We start from the raw sequence: 23,144 nt of genomic DNA, 5'->3' as shown, positions 1-23,144 counted from the left end.
GCCTTGACTGGCATGGACCTAAATTTGAATTGGCAGTTACAAGCTAATTAAAAAAAAAAATTAAAGTTAAAATTAAAAAAACAGTGAAAAGGAAGAAAACAGGAGAAGGGATTGTTTCCTTGGCGTTCGGCTGACCTGCTCACATCTCTGGAGAGTTCTGTGAGGTGAAGAGATATTGCAGTCATGGCAGGTTGAGCAGCCATTTCGCTAGGCCCCGCTCCTAGGCTTCTCCCATTTTGGCGTGTGGTACATAAGAACATGCCATACTGGGTCAGACAAAGGGTCCATCAAGCCCAGCATTCTGTTTCGAATAGTGGCCAATCCAGGCTATAAGTACCTGACAAGTACCCAAAAACTAAGTGTATCCCATGCTACTGATGTTAGTAATAGCAGTGGCTATTTTCTAAGTCAACTTGATTAATAGCAGGTAATGGACTTCTCCTCAAAGAACTTTTCCAATCCTTTTTTTAAACCCAGCTACACTAACTGCAATAACCACATCCCCTGGCAACAAATTCCAGAGTTTAATTGTGCATTGAGTGAAAAAGAACATTCTTTGATTAGTTTTAAATGTGCTACGTGCTAACTTCATGGAGTGTACCCTAGTCCTTCTCTGAAAGAGCAAATAACCAATTCACATTTACCTGTTCTAGACCTCTCATGATTTTAAACACCTCTATCATATCCAGGGCCGGTGCAAGGGGATTTGGCGCCCTAGGCGAGCCTTCTTCCTTGCGCCCCCCCCCGGTCTCGGCCCCGACTCCTACCTCATTCTCAATCACGCCCGCTGACTGGGGTTTTCTGGGTCGCGAGCAGATTGGGCACTGCTTGCGGCCGCCAAATCTCCACTCCTCTTTGCCACCACTTGCGGCCCCATATGGCTCGCACCCAGTGGCGCACCAAGGGTCTCCGGCGCCCAGGGGCCAATGCATTTGTGTGCCACAGAAAATCAGTGGCATCTCTAGACAGAAGAATTTGTTTTGGGTGGGGGGGAAGCCAAAATGACATTTCTTCATCACACCCACCTCTATAGCATGGATCCTGCTTTAAAATTGGTTATAAAAAAAAGTGTTGTTAAAAAAAAGTCGAAAGGGTCCTCTGCATTATTTTAAAAAGCTGGCCAGTTTCACACTATAAAATTATTTGATAGCCTCATTCAACTAATTCTATATGGATTATGAGAGTGAAGTCTGGAATATATAGGAAGGGACAGAATGTCAATACAAATCCTGCACCTCCAGTTCTGTAACTCTGTGCATCCACTGAAATTCCCCCAAACAATGGAGCTTGGATGTTTCCCTTACAGCTCATCATACTGAAAGATATTTTCAAATTCTGGTGTCACCTCACAGTAACAGCAGCACAAACACCTTCCACTGCCAGGCACATTGTGAACTAACACAAAACCCCACAAAAAAGACACTCAAAATCTATACTGCAATCCCATTGTAACATAACAGTAATAACACCAAGGACTCAAACAACAATAACCCTACCTGTGAATAAGCAAGGGTAAATATTACACTGGGTCCTAGAATACCAATACACCACCTACTGAGGAAACAAAACAAACCCAATTGCTATAGATCTCTATACAGACACTATATGATAGCAGAATCGCTCATCATGGTCACACACACAGAGCAGAGACAGACCCTCACCAAATACAGAATACAAAATAAAGGAGCACAAATTAGAAAAAACTGAAATGGAAACCCCAAGAAGCCAGACTCTGTGTATTAACAATGGAAAAGCAGAACAACCATTCCTCATAAAACAAATAAAATCAAGAAACAAAGCATCAGTTATAATAGTAAAACCATACTAATAAAATATTTTAAAACTACTGATAAATAGAATTTCTATTAATTAAAATCATATACATTTTTTACAATTTCCCAAACACCAATAAAATATTTCAAAACAGTACATATATCAAATAACACCCAATAATTAAAACTAATAAGGATTTTAAAAAGCCCCTGCTGTCCATACATGGGAGCTCTTGATTTCCAGTCACCCTGATATTGTCGAGGATTAGGAGGTTATCCTCTCTCTCACACACATACTCACATGTCCATTCTCTCTCACACATACACTGTCACATACATACATATTCATGCTTTTATACCCACCATAACCTCTCGCTCCTACAGACACTGATACACTCAGGCTCTAAGGCACTCACTCCCCCTCCACACACACCCCCACACAAACTCTTACTCCCCTGGATTTTCTCATACACACTCATGCTCTCACTCTCACTGGCTCCCTCACATACACACAAACACACACTCCCAGGCAAGCTCCCACTCGTTCTCACACAGACACACACACACACACAGGCAAGCTCCTAGTCATTCTCACACTGAACCCCAGGCAGGCTCCCATTCATTTTCACACCACTCCCTCCCCATCCCCCAGGCATGCACACATTCATTCTCACACCCAGACCCCCAGGCAGGCACCAATTTATTCTCACACACACCCATACACCACAAACAGGCAGGCACCTATTCTCACACATACAAACCCCAGGAAGACACCCATACATTCTCATACACAGACACACCCTCAGGCAGGCACCCATGCATTCACACACATACACCGCCAGGCAAACTCCCATTCATACACATGCACACACTAAAGGCAGAGACCCCCTCTCTTTCTTTTGCCAGCAACCTCGGAGCCTCTCTCATTCCTCTGCTGCCACTGTCACTGCTGCCGCGTGGCTATTGGGGAGGCGCTGATTGCTGCTATTGGCACTGAAGCCCATTCTGCTGCCTCCTCTGTGCAGGCCCCATGGGCTTCCAGTTCCTCTATGCTGATCTCGTACATTGTGAGATCCGCATAGAGAAAGTGCTACTCTTGCACATTCCCAAAGATTACATGTGCCAATCAGTAAAAAGTAATTTATTTCTTTTTACATTTGCTGTCTGATCTTAGTTTTCTAATCGGTTGGTCACAGGCTTTTTTTTTTCCACCTTCCCTTTCTTATTTTTTTGCCAATTCCTTTTATAACATATTTCTTTTCTCTCCATCTGTCTGCTTCCCTCAAACACACAGTCAGGTTCTCATTCTCACATGCTTTCTCTCTCTCACATACACAGGCACTCATTCTCACATGCTGTCCCTCATACAATCATTTATACACAGTCTCTCTCTTGCACATCCTGTCTAACTCTCACTCCCACATGCTGTCTTGCTCAAGCACAGGTTCTCACTGTCACATGCTCTCTCTCATACAATCATTCCTACACACAGGCTCTCACTGTCACATGCTGACTCACACACACACACACACACACAGGCTCTCTCTCACTCACACATGCTGTCTTGCTCAAGCACAGGCTCTCACTATCACATGCTGTCTCTCACACACACAGAGGCTCTCCCATGCTGTCTCTGCAAACATTCAGGTCTTCACTCACACACACACAGTCTCTCAACTCATCTCATACACGCACACATGCACACTGTACAAACCCTCAGTCTCTCTCTCACTTCTGGGCCTCCTCTTCACGGGCCACTGCAGGATGGGCTCTGCAGCGGCCCCGGTCTTCTCGAGCCGCGCTGATCCTCTTCTGCACGTGGCTGATGCTCCTCCTCCTTCCGGCACGCGGCTGATGCTCCTCCTCTTTCCTACCCGCGCGGCTCCGGCAACATTTTTCTTCCAGGGCCGCGCGGGCAGGAAGGAGGAGGAGCACCAGCATGTTTAGACGCGACTGTACCACGGTCCTGCCGATCTTCTTGCTGTGTGTATCCGGCACACAGCATAGCAGTAGTTCACCGCTCAGCCGCCATTGGGATGACGTCCACCGGCGGCCATTGGCCATCAGCGGCTCGGCGCCCCCTAATGCTCAGCGCCCTAGGCGATCGCCTAGTGCTTCCGCCGGCCCTGATCATATCCCCCTCAGCCGTCTCTTCTCCAAGCTTGAAAAGTCCTAACCCCTTTAGTCTTTCCTCATAGGGGGAGCTATTCCATTCCCTTTATCATTTTGGTTGCCCTTCTCTGTACTTTCTCCATCGCAACTATATCTCTTTTGAGGTGTGGCGACCAGAATTGTCACGGTATTCAAGGTGCGGTCTCACCATGGAGCGATACAGAGGCATTATGACATTTTCCGATTTATTAACCATTCCCTTCCTAATAATTCCTAACATTCTATTTGCTTTTTTGACTGCCGCAGCACACTGAGCCGACGATTTTAAAGTATTATCCACTATGACGCCTAGATTTCTTTCTTGGGTGGTAGCTCCTAGTGTGGAACCTAATATTGTGTAACTATAGCATGGATTATTTTTCCCTATATGCATCACCTTGCACTTGTCCACATTAAATTTCATCTGCCATTCAGATAACCAATCTTCCAGTTTCACAAGGTCCTCCTGCAATTTATCACTATCCGCTTGTGATTTAACTACGCTGAATAATTTTGTATCATCTTCAAATTTGATTACCTCGTTCGTCATATTCCTTTCCAGATCATTTATAAATATATTGAAAAGCACGGTTCCCAGTACAGATCCCTGAGACACTCCATTGCCCACCCCCCCCCCTCCACTGAGAAAATTGTCCATTCCCTGTATGTACCTGGATCAGTCCAGGACAGCTGGGTTTTGCCTCCCCTTCAGCAGATGGAGACAGAAAAAGACTTTGCGGACTCTGTCCTATACCCTTGAGGTGCCACCTAGTGTCTGCCAGTATTTTTCTGTCTCCAGCCGATGGCGGAGGTGCAAAACCTAGTGTCTGATAGAGGTGCTGAGTTTAGGGTTGGATTTGTTTGTCCATTTAATCCTACTCTCTGTTTCCTGTCTTTTAACCAGTTTGTAATCCACGAAAGAACATCGCTACCTAGGTTCTTCCTAAAAGCCTCTCATGAGGAACTTTGCCAAATAGAAACATAACATAGAAATGATGGCAGAAAAAAGACCAATCAGCCCAACCAGTCTGCCCAGCAAGCTCTCACACTTATTTTCCCATACTTATCTGTTTGATCAAGCACCAAGTTCAGGGCTCTTTTTGGTAACTGATTCAAATTTCCTGCCCTCCCCTGTCATTGATGCAGAGAGTAATGTTGGAGTTGCATCAAAGGTGAGCTTAAGGCTTAATGGTTAAGGGTAGTAACCGCCGCATCAAGCAAGTTACCCCAATGCTTGTTTACCGAGACTGCACAGATCAATGCCTTGTTGGTTGTTGTCTGAATGCAAATCCTCTTTTCCACATTTCCCCCTGCCGTTGAAGCAGAGAGCAACGCTGTATATGCATTCAAAGTGATGTATCAGGCTTAATTGGTTTAGGGTAGTAACCGCCGTAATAAGCAAGCTACCCCCACGCTTATTTTTTAACCAGATTGTGAAGTTCAGTTCTTTTTGGTAGTTATTTGAATACAAATCCTCTCTTCCATATTTCCCCTTGCCGTTGAAGCAGAGAGCAGTGTTGGAGTTGCATTAACCGTGCGAAGGCTTATTGAGTAAGGGTAGTAATCACCAGGTAGTAGCCTCCACTCCAGAATCCACCCCATGGCTCTTCTCTTCATTTCCATCCTCTAGCCTTTATGGATTCACAATGTTTATCCCATGCCCCCTTGAAATCCTTCACAGTTTTAGTCTTCACCACTTCCTCCGGAAGGGCATTCCAGGCATCCACCACCCTCTCCGTGAAGTAATACTTCCTGACATTGGTTCTGAGTCTTCCTCCCTAGAGCTTCAAATTGTGGCTTCTAATTCTGCTGATTTTTTTTCCAATGTAAAAGTTTTGTTGTTGACCATCGATCATTAAAACCTTTCAAGTATCTGAAAGTCTGTATCATATCACCCCTGCTCCTCTTCTTCTCCAGGGTGTACATATTTAGGTTCTTCAACCTCTCCTCATAAGTCATTTGATAGAGACCTCCTATATCATTTTGGTCACCCTTCTCTGGACCGCCTCCATCCTGTCTCTGTCCCTTTGGAGATGCGGTCTCCAGAACTGAACACAGTACTCCAGGTGAGGCCTCACCAAGGCCCGGTACAAGGGGATCATCGCTTCCTTTCTCTTACTAGATATTCCTCTCTCTATACAGCCCAGCATTCTTCTGGCTTTAGCTATCGCTTTGTCACATTGTTTCATCAACTTTAGATTGTTAGACACCATCACCCCAAGATCTCTCTCCTGCTCCGTGCACATCAGCCCTTCACCCCCCATCGAATACAGTTCTTTCGGATTTCCACACCCCATATGCATGACTGGTTTATTATAGGGGGAGAGTCAATGCAGGGCCTTTTGTCTTGTCATAATGTTTCCCATTTCTTGCAGGGAGTTAAGCATCTTCATCCCCCATTGCGGCTTCCGGTGCCTGTGGGACCTTATCTTAGTCCTCTAGTTTTTGGCAGGTCCAACTTTTGGACCGCTGCGTACTCTTTCCTTGCGGCTGCTTATCTTGAAGATAGTTTTTCTGGTAGCAATCTATTCGGCATGTTGGGTCTCTGAGCTGCAGGCTGTTTCCTGCCGTGAGCCTTTTGTCCTTATGACTTCTGGTGAGGTTCAATTTCAGACTGTGTCCTCCTTTTTTCCCAAATTGGTTTTGGAGTTTAATTTGAATCAATCCATTTCTCTGCCTGCCTTGGACAGGGATAGAGATGAAGCCGAGTACCGTCTTTTGCGTTCCTTGGACGTCAAGTGTCGTTTACTGTGGTACTTGTAGAAGACTAAGGCTGTTCATCAGTCTGATCGCCTGTTTGTGCTCCATGGTGGAGGTAAGTAGGGAGCACCAGCGACACGGGCAACGATTGCCCACTGAATTAATGATGTCATTACGGCAACCTATGTGGCTGCTGAGTTGCCTTACCAAAACAGGTTAGACCTCATTCCACGAGGGCTCAGGCGGTATCATGGGCGGGACTTTGTTTGTTGTCACCTGCTGAAATTTGCCGGGCGGTGACATGGTCATCTTTGCACTCCTTCTCCAAGCATTATCGCTTGGATGTTAGGGCTGGAGAGGACGCTGCATTTGCGAGGGCGGTATTGACTGGACCACTGGCAGCCTCTCGCCCTTTTTGAGATTAGCTTTGGGTACATACCACTCGTAGGGACTGACCTGCCCGAACTCTGAGAAGGAGGAATTACTACTTACCTGATAATTTCCTTTCCTCTAGTAAGGGCAGGCCAACCTCCGAACCGCCCTCAGCTGCCGAAGTTTTAATTTGTTAGCTTTTCTTTGGGAGAGCTATGCAAACTGTGATACCTGTTCTTCAGTGAAAACTGGTAAGTGGCTTCTCTAGCCCTTAGTTTACTTGATATATGTTTCTTCTTTTGGCTGAGCTCAGTGTTCCTCTTGGTTGAGAAATGTGAATGGTTGGCTGTTGATAACAATGTTCAAGTATAGTCAGTTTTGTCACAGTTTGGCTGATCTCTGGGCAGGGCTATATAGCCATGATATCAGCTTTTGCTCTGACTCCACCTGCTGGCAGAGGTGCATTACCCACTCGTGGGGATTGACCTGCCCTTACTAGATGAAAGGAAATTATCAGGTAAGTAGTATTTTCTCCTTATTTAAAAGTCTGATAAAACAAGTAGCAGATGATTTTCGTCTGCACATGACTATTTTAATCTCTTCATTTCCAGCATAGCTTTTACTAGTCTATCTGCACTAGGTTTATGCATACCAAAAAAATCCTCCTAGTAACTGAGAAAAGAGAAACATTTACCTAAATCCAAGATTCAGTATAAACCAAGGTCACTGTTTTTGTTTGCAGACGAACAAACAGTTTTTGCAGACAGTAACAGAACAGAATTTGGAAATTGAGCAGCTCCGCAAGCAACTGAGGTAAAACTAAATGATCTCATTTAACTTTTACCTACTCACGTCTATGAATTGTCTTTTGTTACAACATTAGCATGGGCTGTGAGACTTTATTCACCTCTCCAGTAGTACTTGGGCCTCACAAGACCAGCTCTCTGACCAGGCAGTATAGACTGTGAAATCTCCGTCCAGAGACCAAGCAAAGGCACTTGCTGAGCTAACAGTAGATGCCTTTGAGCTTGTTCTGTTTAATAATCCTAGCCAGTCGAAAGAACAGGAACTGGATCTTGCCAGTGGGCTATGAGGAAGAGGGGCTTGTTCTTTATTTGTAAGAGACGTCACGATTAGTAAACAAAAAAAAAATTCTGTAAGATAAAGCTTATTATCTAATTGATATTTGTTACCACTTATTTCTATTTATGTCTGCTTTTTTTCTTACAACTCTTTGACCAAGACTTTCAGCAGTCTCTGTATAAATATGAAAGTTATTTTAACCATAGGGTGTTGCATCTTAGTGGCTGACATCTGTTTACAACTGTGGTATGTCATCAAAGATATGTAAATTGAAGCTACAGAAACCATCTAAAAAAGATGGCACATTTTGTTGCTTCGATCTGCTGTACCAGACTGTTAAACAAATGTAAGATACCAAGGTGATCTAACATTTCTGTAGCGATGTTGGTGATTAATAATTGGTCGTCTGTAATAGATATTTTCCATAGACAGCAGGACAAATCAGCCACACAAGTGGATGACATTATCTAGCAGCGTCAAGACAGAAAAGCTCTCTCAGAGCTCCAGAAAAGCCTTCTAGGTTTTCTGAGCACGTGCAGCCATTCCTGTGCAACTGTTGCCACGCAAGAGTCCTCAGTCTTTATAAAGCTGACCTTCAGCTCTTAAGGGGAGAAGCATGGGATTGTGTGGCTGATTCATCCTTGTTACATTTGCTGGCTCGCAGGCTGCCCCCACGAGGTGGCTCACTGACTGGCCTGGCACTGCCACTCTGCATGACCAGGAACGCTGCTACTGCATGCAGCCTGGAATGGCACCGCCACTCCACATGGCTGGAAACGCCACTCCATGTGGCTGGAAACGCCACTGCCCTCCATGTCAGGCCCACCTCCTAGGTGTGTGCGATTGAAGCACGCCAGCATATAAAGGCCCCTCGGTGGGAACACTGAGCATATAAAGGTCCAACAGTGCTCTCTGATGACATCACATGGCTGAGTATTTAAACCCTGGCCAAGCTACTCTAAGATGCCTCAGCAACTATCTTAGGATAGTGGGTTGACTATCGTAGGATAGTGTGAGTTGCTGTTTCAGTCTTGCCTCCATGACTTCAGCCTTGCCTTCAGCCTGCCCAGCCTTGTCTTCATCTTCCAGCCCTGCCTTATCTTCTTCTCTCAGCCCTTGCCCAGCCTTGCCTTCGTAAGGCTGACCTTACCTTGCCACCTCTATTCTGTCTTCAAACAGATTACTGGTATTGACCTCAGCCTGGACCCTCATTATCTCTGCCTGCCAATGACTACAGCCTGGACTCTCGTTATCCCTGCCTGCCGCCTGCCTCCGACCTCAGCCTGTCCCAGATCTACTCTTCAGCTTACATCCCAGAGACTGCCACTTAAGATCTTCCAGCCCCAGGAACCCAAAGGCTCAAACCACCTATTCTGCTAGTTGGTGAGGACCTACAGGGCCTTCCCTGTAGGTTGTGTCAACCTCATCCCAACACAAGAGTCTACAATCCTAACAGTCCTGCTATCTATGGAGAGCATCTTTGCCTTCTCTGTGGACACACAGGATAGAAATCAGCTACACAAGTGGAGACTCCCAAGCTGAGAGTTCCATGAATTGTATATTATGCACTTAAGTTGAAGGTACATGAAGCCTGTAATTATGCTAGAGGCTGGAAGGAAGCATTGAAGGAATCAATCGAATAAGCTCTTTAAAACTGCTTATTCAAAATTGCTTTCTTGCCATGAAGCATTTTCTAGGCAGTAATGCTCAGTAAAGGTATGGATGGAAGACCAAGTGGCAGCTTTGCATATATCGTCTATGGAGGCAGATCGAAAATGTGCTAAAGAAGCTGCTATAGCCCTAACTTAATGGGCTTTCAGTTTACTTTGAAGATGCTGTCCTAACTGCTTATAACAAGAGGAAATGCAATCTGATATCCAGGTGGAAAAAGTTCTTTTTGTAACTGGAGAACCTTGTTTGTTTTGGGCTGAAGGTGACAAACAGTTGTGAAGACTTTCTGTAAGACTTTGTTCTTTCTAAGTGAACAAAAGCGCTCTTCTGCAGTCCAGTGTATGAAGAGCCTGCTCACCCTTATTGGTGGGTGGTCTTGGAAAAAATGGTTGCAAGACAATGGATTGATTTAAATGAAAATGGTAGACAGTGTTTGGTAGAAATTTAGGGTGAGTTTTCAAAACTGCTCTGTTATAGAGAATTTGAGTATATGTTGAGTACAATACCAAAACTTGTAGTATGCTTAATCTCCAGGCAGATAGAACTGCTATTAAATTTCAGTATAGGAATTTTAGTTCTGCTTTTGCCAAAGGTTCAATTGACAGTTTCATGGGTTAAGCTAGAACTACATTTAAATCCCAGGGTATAGGTTGATGAGAAATAGGAAAACCATTTACATTTTCATGGTCTACTGAGATGGAGTTAGTCTTCAATCCTGATTTAAAAAGTAACAGAGGAACAGGACATGCAAATGGGTCTTATTGAAGAGCAGAGCACCAGAAAATGAATCTTTTCCATTTGAAGTTATAAGATTTCTTGTTGAGAATTTTGTTTGATAGTGGTTTGGTTTGAGACTTACAAAAGTTGGTTTGTGCTCTGCTTCAGACATGCTACCTGGGGTTGTTGCTGCTGAGGACAGGGTCATTGAAAAGGGTAATGTTGATATTTCCTTCTTGAATAGAAGTTCTGCCTTTTGTAGCACTGAGGTTGAGACTTCCTAGACATAGAAGGTTGTTCCGTCATTGCCACTGATAACGTCTGTAGAACAGTATAATGATTTTTAATAAGGTCTACTGTTTCTTTCACTCTTTCTCCAAAGAGATTGTTTCCATACATGGAACAACAACAAGAGGCTGGAAACTACAATCCAGTTAGCATCACCTCGGTATTGGGAAAATTAATGGAGACTCTGCTGAAGGAAAGGATAGTGAACTATCTACAGTCCAGTGGGTTGCTCGATTAGAGGCAGCATGGATTCACCAGATGAACCTGATTGATTTCTTTGATTGGGTGACTAGAGAACTGGATCAGGGAAGAGCGCTCGATATAATTTACTTGTATTTTAGTAAAGCTTTTGACACTGTCCCACATAGAAGACTCATCAACAAAATGAGAAGCTTGGGAGTGAGCTCCAAGGTGGTGGTGTGGATTACAAACTGGTTGATGGATAGAAGAGAGAATGGTGTTAAGTGGAGTGCCACAGGGATCGGTCTTGGGACTGGTTCTGTTCAATATCTTTGTGAGCGACATTGTGGAAGGGATAGAAGGTAAAGTTTGTCTGTTTGCGGATAATATTAAGATCTGCAACAGAGTGGACACGCCGGAATTAGTAGAGAGAATGAGACGGGATTTAAGGAAGTTGGAAGTGTGGACAAAGATATGGTAGCTGGGATTCAATGCCAAGAGTGCAGAGTCATGCAACTGGGGTGTGGTAATCTGAAAGAACTGTATGCACGGAACAGGAGAGAAACCTTGGGGTGATAGTGTCTAACGACCTGAAGTCGGCGAAGCAATGTGACCAGGTGATAGCCAAAGCCAGAAGAATGCTGGGCTGCATAGAGAGAAGAATATCTAGTAAGAAAAGGGAAGTGATAATACCCTTGGAGTACTGTGTTCAGTTCTGGAGACTGTATCTCAAAAGGGACAGAGACAGGATGGAGGCAGTCTAGAGAAGGGCAACCAAAATGGTGGGTGGTCTCCATCAAATAACTTCTGAGGAGACGTTGAAGAACTTGAATATGTATACCCTGGAGGAGAAGAGGAGCAGGGGTGATATGATACAGACCTTCAGATACTTGAAAGGTTTTAATGATCCACGGTCAACAACAGATCTTTTCCATAGGAAACAATTTAGTAGAACTAGGGGTCACAATTTGAAACTCCAGGGAGGAAGACTTAGAACCAATGTCAGGAAGTATTTCTTCACGGAGAGGGTGGTAGATGCCTGGAATGCCCTTCTGGAGAAAGTGGTGAAGGCTAACATGGTGAAGGATTTCAAAGGGGCTTGGGATAAACACTGAAGATTCCTAAAGGCTAGAAGATGGGAATGAATGAAAAGCTTGGGGGTAGTGGGCCTGGGGGTAACCTGCACAGAGCGGCAGTTACCACCCTTAACAGAACCATGCGGGTAACCTGCATTGGCCACATCCTAGTGTGAAGCTCCCATTATAGTTTGTGCATTGGTATGGCTACAGTTTATTTTGGAGGGTCAATAAATTTTATTAAGTCAAACTTATCTTCTCTAGGTTCTGCTTCTTAGAACAAGGATAAAGGAATCTCCTTCTGGATGGGAGGGAGAGGAATTGAATTCAGACAACCTACACTGGCCCTGACTTTTACGGTCTGGGTTTTTGATACGCAGACATTAGGGAAAAATCTCAGGACTGCTTCGTTGGCCAAGTCCATAAGCAAAGCATGTTGAGCAGCACCGTCTGAATTTTCAAGAGGCCTCGTCACACAGTAAAAATGTTGCTAGCAGTAATATTTTATGGGTTGTTATAAAGTTTAGGGATAACTGCATGGAGCAGCAGTTAATACCCTTAAGAGAAATATGGGGTTACCTGCACAGAGCGGCATTTGCTATCCTTAAAAGAAACATGGGGGTATCCTGCATGGAGCAGCAGTTACTACCATGAGAAACTTGCTGGGCAGACTGGCTGAACCATTTGGTCCTTTGCTGCCATCATTACTATGTTACTCCTTGGCTCTATTTTGGACAAAAGCAGGATAAGCCATATCCTCAGGAGGAGATGTGTTCCTATGAGGTTGTGGAAAGGGCTCTTATGGAAGACCAGCAGAGTCTTCATCCTCTGAATGGAATAATGAGGAAACATAAGATTCATTTTCTTGTTATGAATGGGAGAGTATTATGGGTGGTCCCTCTGATGTAGAAGAGAGTGAATCATGGGACTTAGGCAGTGTTATGTTTTGTCTAGGCTGTTAAGGAAGGACTGACATCCTGTTTTAGGTGATATTGATTCTAAAATGGGATTCATCTGTTCCAGTGATGAAGGAGATGGCATGTCACTAAAATAACATTTTTACAATTCTAATTACATGCTTCTGACTATGGGATAGTGGTCAGCTGCAAGAAGCACAGTATAATAACTCCCTGATTCAGAAACCAGAATCTGTATTGGGGAGCTTGAATCCTGTTTTAATGTTTCTGCGCCAACACTGGAGTCTCTGCATTGAAAAGGCATCTGCGAAGAAGATGGCACCATGATTTTGCTTGTGGACGGCACTGGTAACTTTTCGACACTAAGGAGGGGTTCCGCTGAAGGGGACCATCTCTGTGCCAAGGAAGCTATCAGTCGGAATGGAGGTCATATGTTTCGACACTAAGGCAGTAGATTTACTGTCACCATCCTTGGAAGGTGAATGTCACCTGCATTGCAAGTTCTCAGAGTTGTGGTGCCGATTGTGAGAGGACTGTGCCTTTTCAGATTTAGGCAATGTCCTCCGCGCTGAAGAATGTTTTACATTCTTTCAACTCCAACTCACATATGAAAATGTCCAATCTGTTGCTCTAAAAAATTTTTTTTATTTTTTAAAGGGGAGAAAAACCTCTGACTTTAAAGAGACGCTGCTTACACAACGAATTTTATTGAAGAAAAATTTTAAAAGAGGAAATGGAATGTTTCATAAATTTACAATGCATTACTGGCTTGTAATGATATGTCTCCATTTTAATCACGAACTTTCCACCTCCAACCTTAATAGTCTTTTTTTTTTGTGTGAATGAAAAGTGCGCTAACAATTTTTTAAAAGATTATAGACAATTGTCAATTAGAGTGTGAAATAAACTCATTTGAAATGGGACTTATAGTTCCACTTAGTGTACTTACTGCCAGCGATAAAACCGACTTATAAACTGTAAGATTTAAAATTCACCAGACAAGGCCTTGTCTCTGACCATGATAGGTCTTTCTTCAGGGGATGTAAGCTGTAATGGTAAATAGTCGGAATTACTTATCTTAGAATGAATCTGCTGTTGCTGGTGTATTTTTAAATCCTCTTACGCAAGCAAACATGCTTCGCTTTATTCCATCATCTTCTACTGGCGTGTATCTTTCGCTCTCCAAAAACGCTCAGTTAGCTCGCGATAGTTTCAAAGAAATTTCTTGTGGAAATTAGAGTGTTGGAAATATATCTTCGTAGAAGCTTATTAACAGCCCGAAAAGCTGCTCACTTGCAGCTACATAGAATGCGGGAAGTTTTGAAGACTCACAGCGTAAGAGGATTTAAAAATACACCAGCAACAGCAGATTCATTCTAAGATAAGTAATTCCGACTATTTACCATTACAGCTTACATCCCCTGAAGAAAGACCTATCATGGTCAGAGACAAGGCCTTGTCCGGTGAATTTTAAATCTTACAGTTTATAAGTCGGTTTTATCGCTGGCAGTAAGTACACTAAGTGGAACTATAAGTCCCATTTCAAATGAGTTTATTTCACACTCTAATTGACAATTGTCTATAATCTTTTTAAAAATTGTTAGCGCACTTTTCATTCACACAAAAAAAAAAGACTATTAAGGTTGGAGGTGGAAAGTTCGTGATTAAAATGGAGACATAGCATTACAAGCCAGTAATGCATTGTAAATTTATGAAACATTCCATTTCCTCCTTTAAAAATTTTCTTCAGTAAAATTCGTTGTGTAAGCAGCGTCTCTTTAAAGTCAGAGGTTTTTCTCCCCTTTAAAAAATAAAAAAAAGTTTTTAGAGCAACAGATTGGACATTTTCATATGTGAGTTGGAATTGATATTGTGGAAGAAGTGTCCATTATAAAATATTTGGGGTGCATAGGATTATTGGTTTGTTACATTCTTTCAAGGCATAGCTTCTTGACTTTTTGGCTCTCAGATGTGTGAGCACAGGCAGCACAATTTAGAATCTCATAGAAAGGTTCCAGATAGCAGAGACATCTTTCAAGCTGATCTGATTTAAAGAAATTTTGAAAAAGCGACAGGAACATCTCTTTCATCCACCCAAGTAGGGCTAAAATCTGCTGGTAAATCCGATATGTATATTCCCATGTTGTGTTGGTATGCATATGATTATGCTTATATGAAGTTACACCAGGCTCTTGAGTAGCTGTAACTTTCTATGGGTACATCTACATGTATACTTTCAAAAATTGAAAGTATGCACATAAATGCTTACCCCATCCCAGCTTCACCCTCCACACATCTATCACAAGTGCAGAGAAGGATGTACATATAATCGAGTTGCAGGTGTATTTTTTTGCGCACATCCACCCGGTTGAATTTCAAAAGCTGATGTGTGCACATAAGCCAGGTTTTGTGCATGGAAATCCTATTAAAATCATAGGATTTGCATACACAAAACCTAAATAATGTATGCCTTGCTGTTAGCTAAGTTATGTTTATCTAAAAGAAATTATCCTTACATTCATACAGACAAGCAAAACTGGACTTGAGAGTAGCAACTGTGAAGGTGGAGGACATGACCAAACTGGTGGAAAATCTGCAAGAACAGATGCAGCGAAAGGTAATAACCTGAACAGAAAGTGCCTGCAGAACTTGGAAAGTCCCAGCTATTCCTGCCCAGGGGCTATAATTAATGGTGACAGTGGGCAAGGATTATTAACCGAGCATTTTCTAGCTAGTGGCCGCTGATTTTCAGCGGACCGCTACCAGTAGATAGTCGGATAAATCCTACTTTTCCAGCTATCCAGCACTAAACTCGTTTTCAGCATCGGGTCCAAAATTACTGACCGCAGAAATAGACCTGGTTTAATGGGGGAGAGTTAGCAAGGTTTCAGCAAAGAGGAGTCTTGCCTTACCAAGCAACTAGATTTTTTTTATAGGGGTAAATAAACATGTGGGCAAAGGTGAGCCAGTCGATATAGTGTATTTGGATTTTCAAAAGCCATTTGACAAAGTCCCTTATGAGATAATCCTCAGGATATTCGGAGATCATGGGATTGGAGGCAGTGTCCTGTTGTGCATTGGTTACTGCATAAAAGACAGGGAGCAAAGGGTAGGACTAAATGGTTAGTTTTCCAAATGGAGAAAGGTTGTTAGTGGAGTGCCCCAGGGGTCTTGTTCTATTTAGCATATTCATAAACGATATGGAGAAAGGAATGACAAGTGAGGTGACCAGATTTGCAGACGACACAAAATTGTTTTGAGTCATTAAAACAGCGGTGGATTGTGAAGAACTACAGAAGACTAGGAGACCGGACTTCTAAATGACAGGTGCAATTTAATGTGGACAAGGGCACATAGTGAAAAAGAATCCGAACTACAAGAACACACTGCTGGGTTCTGTGCTAGGAGTCATCACCCAGGAAAAGGACCTCGGAGTCCTTGTGGACGATATCTTGAAATCTTCAGCTCAGTGTGCAGCTGCGGTCAAAATGCCAAATAGAATGTTAGGAATTGTTGGGAAAGGAACAGAGAACAAAACTGAGAATATCATAATGACTTGAGTACTGTGTGCAGTTCTGGTCATCTCATCTCAAAAAAAGTCATTAAGATATAGAAAAGATACCGAGAAGGACTACAAAATGGTAAAGGGGATGGAAAAGCTTCCTTATGGAGAGAGGCTAAACAGATTAGAGCTCTTTAGTTTGGAAAAGAGACAACTGAGAAGGGGATATGATTGAAATTTGTAAAATCATGAGTGTGCTGGACTGGGTAAGTAGGGAATGGTTATTTACCCTTTCAAACAACACTAGGACTAGGGGACTCTCTGTGAAACTAGCAACCGGCAGATTTAAAACAAATCATAAGATGTATTTTTTTTCACTCTGTGCACAATCAAGCTATGGAATCTGTACCAGAGGACGTGGTCAAGACAATTGACATAATGAGGTTCAAAAGAGGATTGGATAAGTTCGTGAAGGTAGACATGGGAAAGCCAACACTTATCCCTGGGAGTGTGGTACCCAAAATAGATCAACTAATGGGGATCTGCCAGTACTTGTGACCTGGATTGGTGGGAGACAGAATGCTGGGCTCGATGGACCTTGGTCTGACCCAGCATGGCATTTCTTATGCTCTTATGTCTCAGTTCATCGCCGCCTTTAACGAACCTTTGAAGACCCTGTTCGTCAGGCGGTTGTGGGCCATCATCTTCTCCACCTCTGTCAAGGCTCAAGATCCCTCTCTGAGTTTGCGGTGGAATTCCACATGTTGGCCACAAAACTGGGATGGCAAGAAGACTGTCTACGGGCAATCTATCTAGAAGACCTGTCTCCCGCTCTCAAAGATGAGCTCGCTGTCCGTGAGGTTCCCATATCTCTAGAGGACCTGATTTTCCTCGCTGGGAGAATCGACCATTGTGTCTGGCAACAGCACCAAGAAGTGCCCCAAGCCCTCAGACCATCTCGCAGGACTCCTCTGCAGAACCAGAAGAAACCTTACAGGTATGACAGGTCCTAGATGTCCATAAGAGACACGGCCATTGGGAAATATCTCCTATCGTGGGAGGGCTTCGGGCCTGAGGAGAACTTGTGGGAGCCCTCTCACCACATCTATGACAAACAACTCCTCCAGGACTTCCACCGAGACCACCCTGACGAACCAAGGCCAGTAAGGGAGAGGCTTGGAAGGGGGGTACTGTTGCGCTTCCCGGCCGCATACACCCCGCAGCCGGGCCTGTTCACCTCGCTACGCCTTCTACCAGCTCCAGGCACATCCCCTCCACAGCCGCTTCCAGTTTGCGGTGTCTCCGGTCCCCCTGTGCTCCCACTCCAGACCAGGCCTCTCAGTGGGGCTCAATGTCCTCTGTGGCGTCGGCCCCGCCCCTAGGCGCACACGCGCGGACCACCCAGCCTCTTAAAGGGCCAAGGGCGGAACCCAGCTCCATGGTGCACCCTGATTGACCGCTGCTTAAAAGGAAGTGGTCTGACCCCACTTCCTTGCCTTGGCAATCAGGTCGATCATGTTGTGATAGCTAGTTTGCCTTCCTGTTCCAGTCTCCTGTTCCAATGTCCTCCTGTTCCTACTTCTACCCAGGTAGTACCATTCGGACTGTCTTCTCGATACTGACCTTTGTCTGTTACTTTGACTGCGTTTGATCACTGCCTGGATTTGACCTTTACCTGTTTCCTTGACCATGTCTGAACGCTGCCCGGAACTGACCTCTGCTTTGTCCATTGACCACTTCTGCACGCTGCCTGGAGCTGATCTCTGCCTGATCACTGACTACGTCTGACCGCCGCCTGGAACCTGACCTTTGTCTGACTGACCATCCTTGGACTGACCACTGATATTGACCCCTGCTTTGGCTGACCACACTATCCTTGACTCTGGCCTTGATCCTCGCTCTTCATTCAGAGACTCTGTTCTGTCTTTCTCTGGCTCCTGGACTCCATGACCTGAACATCGACCGCGCACCCTTATTTATGGTGGGCACACCCTTGAACTTTATCTCTCGGAGATCCTGCGAGGCCCAACTAAGACCAGGCGACCCGGGTAACCAAGGGCTCAACCTGAGGGAACCCTGGTTTGCTATTGGTGAAGCTCCAGCTAGCCCCTGTCTCCTCCTGTGCTCCGCCTCCTGGTGACAGGCGCTCTCTGGGTCCGACCAGGGAGCCTACCAATCCTGCACCAGGCCAAGGGTCCTCCTCCCGGCGCAACAGATCAATGTCACCAACTGTGCCCTTCAACAAGCCTTGGACTGATGCCCGGAAATAGCCATAAAGTTAAAAATGTTGCTTTTGAAAACCTAATTTTTCTTGGCACTGATCAAAGGTATAGATTTTCCCAGTAGTCAGGTCTAGTAAATCCTTGAGGGGCCAAATTTGCGCAATAGGGAAGGCATGTTTCAGTGGAATGAAAGACTTATAAATTGTCGTGGAACCCCGCAAAGGATATTGTAAGGACACATGGGCAGGCAATTGCAAAAGCTTACGCGTTATTCCCCAGATCCTCCTAAGTGTACGGGTTAAGCTAAAGCGCGTTGGTATTTTTTGAAACACTTGAGGCGTGGTATGTAAAATATAGCTAGGATCCAACGGAGTACATACTGCCCATATCAAACGTGGATATGTATATTTGGAAGTGCCCAGTACCCAATCACCCAGGAAACGCAAATTGGCCGCCCAGGAGTAAAGCATGAAATAGGATAAATCATAACCGCCCTGGGTTCTTGGGGTTGCCAGAGTCGAATACGGTAGTCGGGCTTTTTTACCCTTCCAAACAAACTTTCTCACTGCTTTTTGGAGTGTTCGGTGGTCTATAGAAAGAAGGATGAAAGGGAGCATGAAAAATTTATAGATCAATTGCGGAGCGATCACCATTTTGATTAACACTATGCGGCCATGTATAGAGAGCGGGAGAGCATACCACTTCTTAGGATTTGAATGAATAATAATACCCAAATATTTAATAGTAGAGTCTGCCCACTTTACTGGAAAATCTGGCCACGTGTCTCTCAAGGAACCTTGGAGATCCAATGCTTCAGTTTTGTCTAAATTTAATTTAAATCCAGACAACGCCTGATAAGCAGTAAACACCGTAAAGCGTTAGGGAGGGTGGTATGGGCGTGCTTCAATAAAAGCAGGATATCATCTGCAAATAAAAGCGTAGTGTACATTTGGGATCCCACTGGAATACCCGTGACCCTGGAGTGGTTTTCAATTTGCTCACTAGAGGTTCCACCATCAATATGAATAAAAGGTGAAAGTGGGCACCCCTGTCTGGTGCCTCATGCTAGTTGAAATTCCTTGGATAATAAACCATTAACCAGGATTCGTGCTTGGGATTGGAATACAGTAAGGTAATATAATCATAAATCCTTCCTGTGAACCCCATCTTGTGTAGGACTTGTCTTAAAAAGGGCCATGCATCCCTGTCGAATGCCTTCTCGGCGTTGCACGTCACGAGCAGGGGATCAGAGAGAGCAGACATATGACAGGTTTCCAAAGCAGTTAATACTTTATGTAAATTTACAGTAGACCACCTCCTGACCACAAACCCAACTTGATTGGTGGATACCACCAATGGTATGAGGGGTTTTAACCTGTTTGCCAAAAGTTTGGCATAAATCTTAATATCCAAATTTAGCAGCAAGATCGACCAGTACGAGGAGGGAAATGTAGATCCCTTCCAGCTTTGGGAAGAACAACAATAGTGGCCGCTCTCATGGTAACAGGCATCGCATGTTGGTCAGTCATGGCCTCAAACACGGACTGGAGCAGCGGAGCCATGTCAGCTGAGAGTGACTTATAAAACATTGCCATCATACCATCAGGTCCAGGGGTCTTGTGGTCGGGTAACATCTGTATGGCCTCCAAAACCTCCCCAGTCTCTATGGGCCGTTGCAACTGAGTCAATTGATCCGCATTCAAACTAGGCAGGGAAACCATCTGGAGAAAAGCAGCTACAGCGGTTTCATATACCGGTTCAGCAGAATACAACAAGCGATAATAATCTGAGAATATCTGCGCTATCTCAGTGAATGATTTCTTAATCATACCTTGGGGGTTCTTCAGATTAGCAACAAATTTTGAAGATTCCTGTGCTTTCAACAAATGCACGAGGAGGCGTCCTGCTTTGTTGCTAAAATGATAGAAATGAAATTGCTTGTGGCGCAGTGTTTTAACAGCTCGAGCATGCAGCAAGTCATTAAGAGCCATTTGGGTCGTCTTATACTGCGGGAGCAATGTGCCTTTCCCCATATTAAGTATCTGTCATTTAATAGCTCTCAGCTGTCTCTCCAGGGAAAGTATATCTTTATCCAATTTCTTTTTTTTTTTTTTTTTAAGCTAGCATAGCTATGTCCCCACGAATTACTGTTTTCGCAGTTTCCCATAAAAGGACTGGGTCTTCACTGTGCTGCTGATTAAAGTGCATAAATTCTCGCCATTTCTTTTGCAGAAATGCTGGGAATTCAGGGTCAGCCGCTAAGTGGGATGGGAGTCTCCATTGGCACTGCCAGAGTGTTCCCATCACAGGGCAGTGATCAGAAATTGTTAATGTTTCAATAGAGGACCCGGAGAATCTAGAAAATAATGATTCTGATATTAGAAGATAATCTATGCGTGAGCATGTGGAGTGAGCCCTTGCCACATGTGTAAATTCACGTTCTCCAGGGTGGAGCGTTCGCCATAAGTCCAACAACTGTAGATGCTTGCAAAGAAAGCTGAGTCCTTTATATTCACTGATTTGGTGGCCCCCTCTCGGTGGCTGTCTATCAAGGGTCGGGTCTACCGCAAAATTAGTCTCCCCCAATTATAATAGGATAATCTCCCATTTTAGTGAATAAAGCCAAGAGTCTTGTATAAAAAGAATGGTTGTAGGAATTAGGGGCATATACGGATGCTAAAACCAGTGGAGACCCCATTAGAAGCCCTCTGATGAGTATGGTTGTACCTTGTGGGTCCACCACTGTTTCCTGGATTTTGAAGGAAACAGACTTTTGGATAAGAATCGCTACTCCTCTACTTTGAGGTTCCCATGGCATAGTGGACCTGTGCTACCCATTTCTTCAATTTGTTGGCTTCCTCCTGAAGGAGATGCATCTCTTGGAGGAAAACTATTTTAGCATGGAGATGGTTTAGCTGTGTAAGTAACTTTTCCCTTTTAATCGGGATGCCCAAACTGGCCACATTCCAACTCGCTATCTCTACCGCCATTTTAATGTCGTCACCAGGATATGTCGCAGGTATGTAAGGACATCTCCAGACTGTGTGGCCCCCTTCGCCAAGTGAGAGAAATCAGTTCCCAAAGGTTCCCCAAGCAGACGATAAAAATCAGCAATTGCAGGATAAATAAAACATTTAGTATGAATATAGCCATTGAGAGATCCTCTGTAAGTACCCCATCTCTCCCCTCCCACCCCCTCCAACTCTTGTCCATGACCCTCCGTCATCTCGGGTGAAGCAAGGATGGGTCTTAGTTCAGGATTGGGAACCTCCCTCCGTTCCCCAAACATCTATGATCCCTATATAGGGATAGAGGACATGTAGGTGGAAAAATTTTGTATATTGTATTATTGTATATGCGATACCCCAGTATCGCATATACAATAACTGAGAAAACTATCTAAAACAGCCCAAAACCCTCAGAACCCCAAAGAACTGTAGTAACTGCACAACTTAGTAAGAAGATCTGTGAACTTGCTAAATGGAGACCATCTATTGTGATTATTATGCATAAGTAAAACAGGATTTTCCCCTGTATGGGAGATCGCAATAACTCAGGACCCTAATGAAGCCCCGATGCCAAAAATATTAATAAAGAACCGCTACATTGTCCAGCATATCAAACCTCACCGCCGCTGAATATAATTAGTCACCACGCAAACAAGGATTTCTCTATGCTCAAAAATCCGTGGCAGGTCAGGTAGGCGTTACTTGCTTGGAGCTGTGTAGGCCCTGCACATATTCCCGGGCCTCGGTAGACGAAGTGAAGATCCTGGTGGAGCCTTGATGGGAGACCCTCAACCGGGCAGGGAACATCAGCGCCAACCGAATTTTCTTATTGAAGAGATCAGTGCAGACACCGGCGAATTCCTTCCTCAGAATAGTAACTCTTGGCGAGAAGTCCTGAAAGACTAATATGCGTTGGGTTTCAAAAAAGAACTCCCAAGCCTTCTGATAATGTTGCAGTACTAAAGATTTGTGTGCAAAGTGGAGAAAGCAAGCGATTACTACTCATGGATGGCGCTCTTGTTCCCCTTCATTCCTGCGTCCCAGCCTGTGCGCCCGCTCTAATAGGCCTCCTGATGGTAAAGCAAGGGATGGAACAATACTGAGCAGCCAGGCCTCCAGTGAACGAGTAGATCCGCATCTGTCAGCGATTCAGAAAAATCGACGAAAGATAAATTATTCCAGCACGAGCGATTTTCCAAATTGTCTATTTTCTCGTCACTGAGTTTCACTATTTTTTTCTAACTCCACTCACCGTTCTAGAGCACCGATGTCATCTTCTACGAGCGAGATGCATCCTTCCACTCTTTCCACTCGGGAATCAGTTTCAGTAAATGATGCCCTGACGTCTGCAATCTGCTCTGATAATTGATGCAGACGCACATCAAGAGCTGAGACCACGGCTTGAGAGCTTTTATCTTCTAGGGATTCTTCTATCGGGCTGTCTCCAGCCATGTGTGCAGCAGCCATTTTAGGGTCCGGGGCCTT

The 23,144-nt window shown here is 44.3% G+C and overlaps 1 protein-coding gene across 2 annotated transcripts in view; it reads left to right on the top strand.

Annotated features, from left to right (window-relative positions):
• The window catches only part of SCLT1 (sodium channel and clathrin linker 1), a 207,883-nt gene that overhangs the window by 68,702 nt on the left and 116,037 nt on the right, over positions 1-23,144 (top strand). For both annotated transcript variants that reach the window (XM_029592475.1, XM_029592554.1), the window contains exons 10-11: positions 7,738-7,808; positions 15,454-15,544. In XM_029592475.1, the coding sequence (XP_029448335.1) occupies positions 7,738-7,808; positions 15,454-15,544 (162 nt within the window). The remainder of the gene's footprint in view (positions 1-7,737; positions 7,809-15,453; positions 15,545-23,144) is intronic.

The sequence above is a fragment of the Rhinatrema bivittatum genome, chromosome 1, assembly GCF_901001135.1.
Source record: "Rhinatrema bivittatum chromosome 1, aRhiBiv1.1, whole genome shotgun sequence".
Taxonomy (NCBI): domain Eukaryota; kingdom Metazoa; phylum Chordata; class Amphibia; order Gymnophiona; family Rhinatrematidae; genus Rhinatrema; species Rhinatrema bivittatum.
The sequence above is the reverse complement of the archived record's forward strand: the minus strand, read 5'-3'. Positions and strand labels throughout refer to the sequence as shown.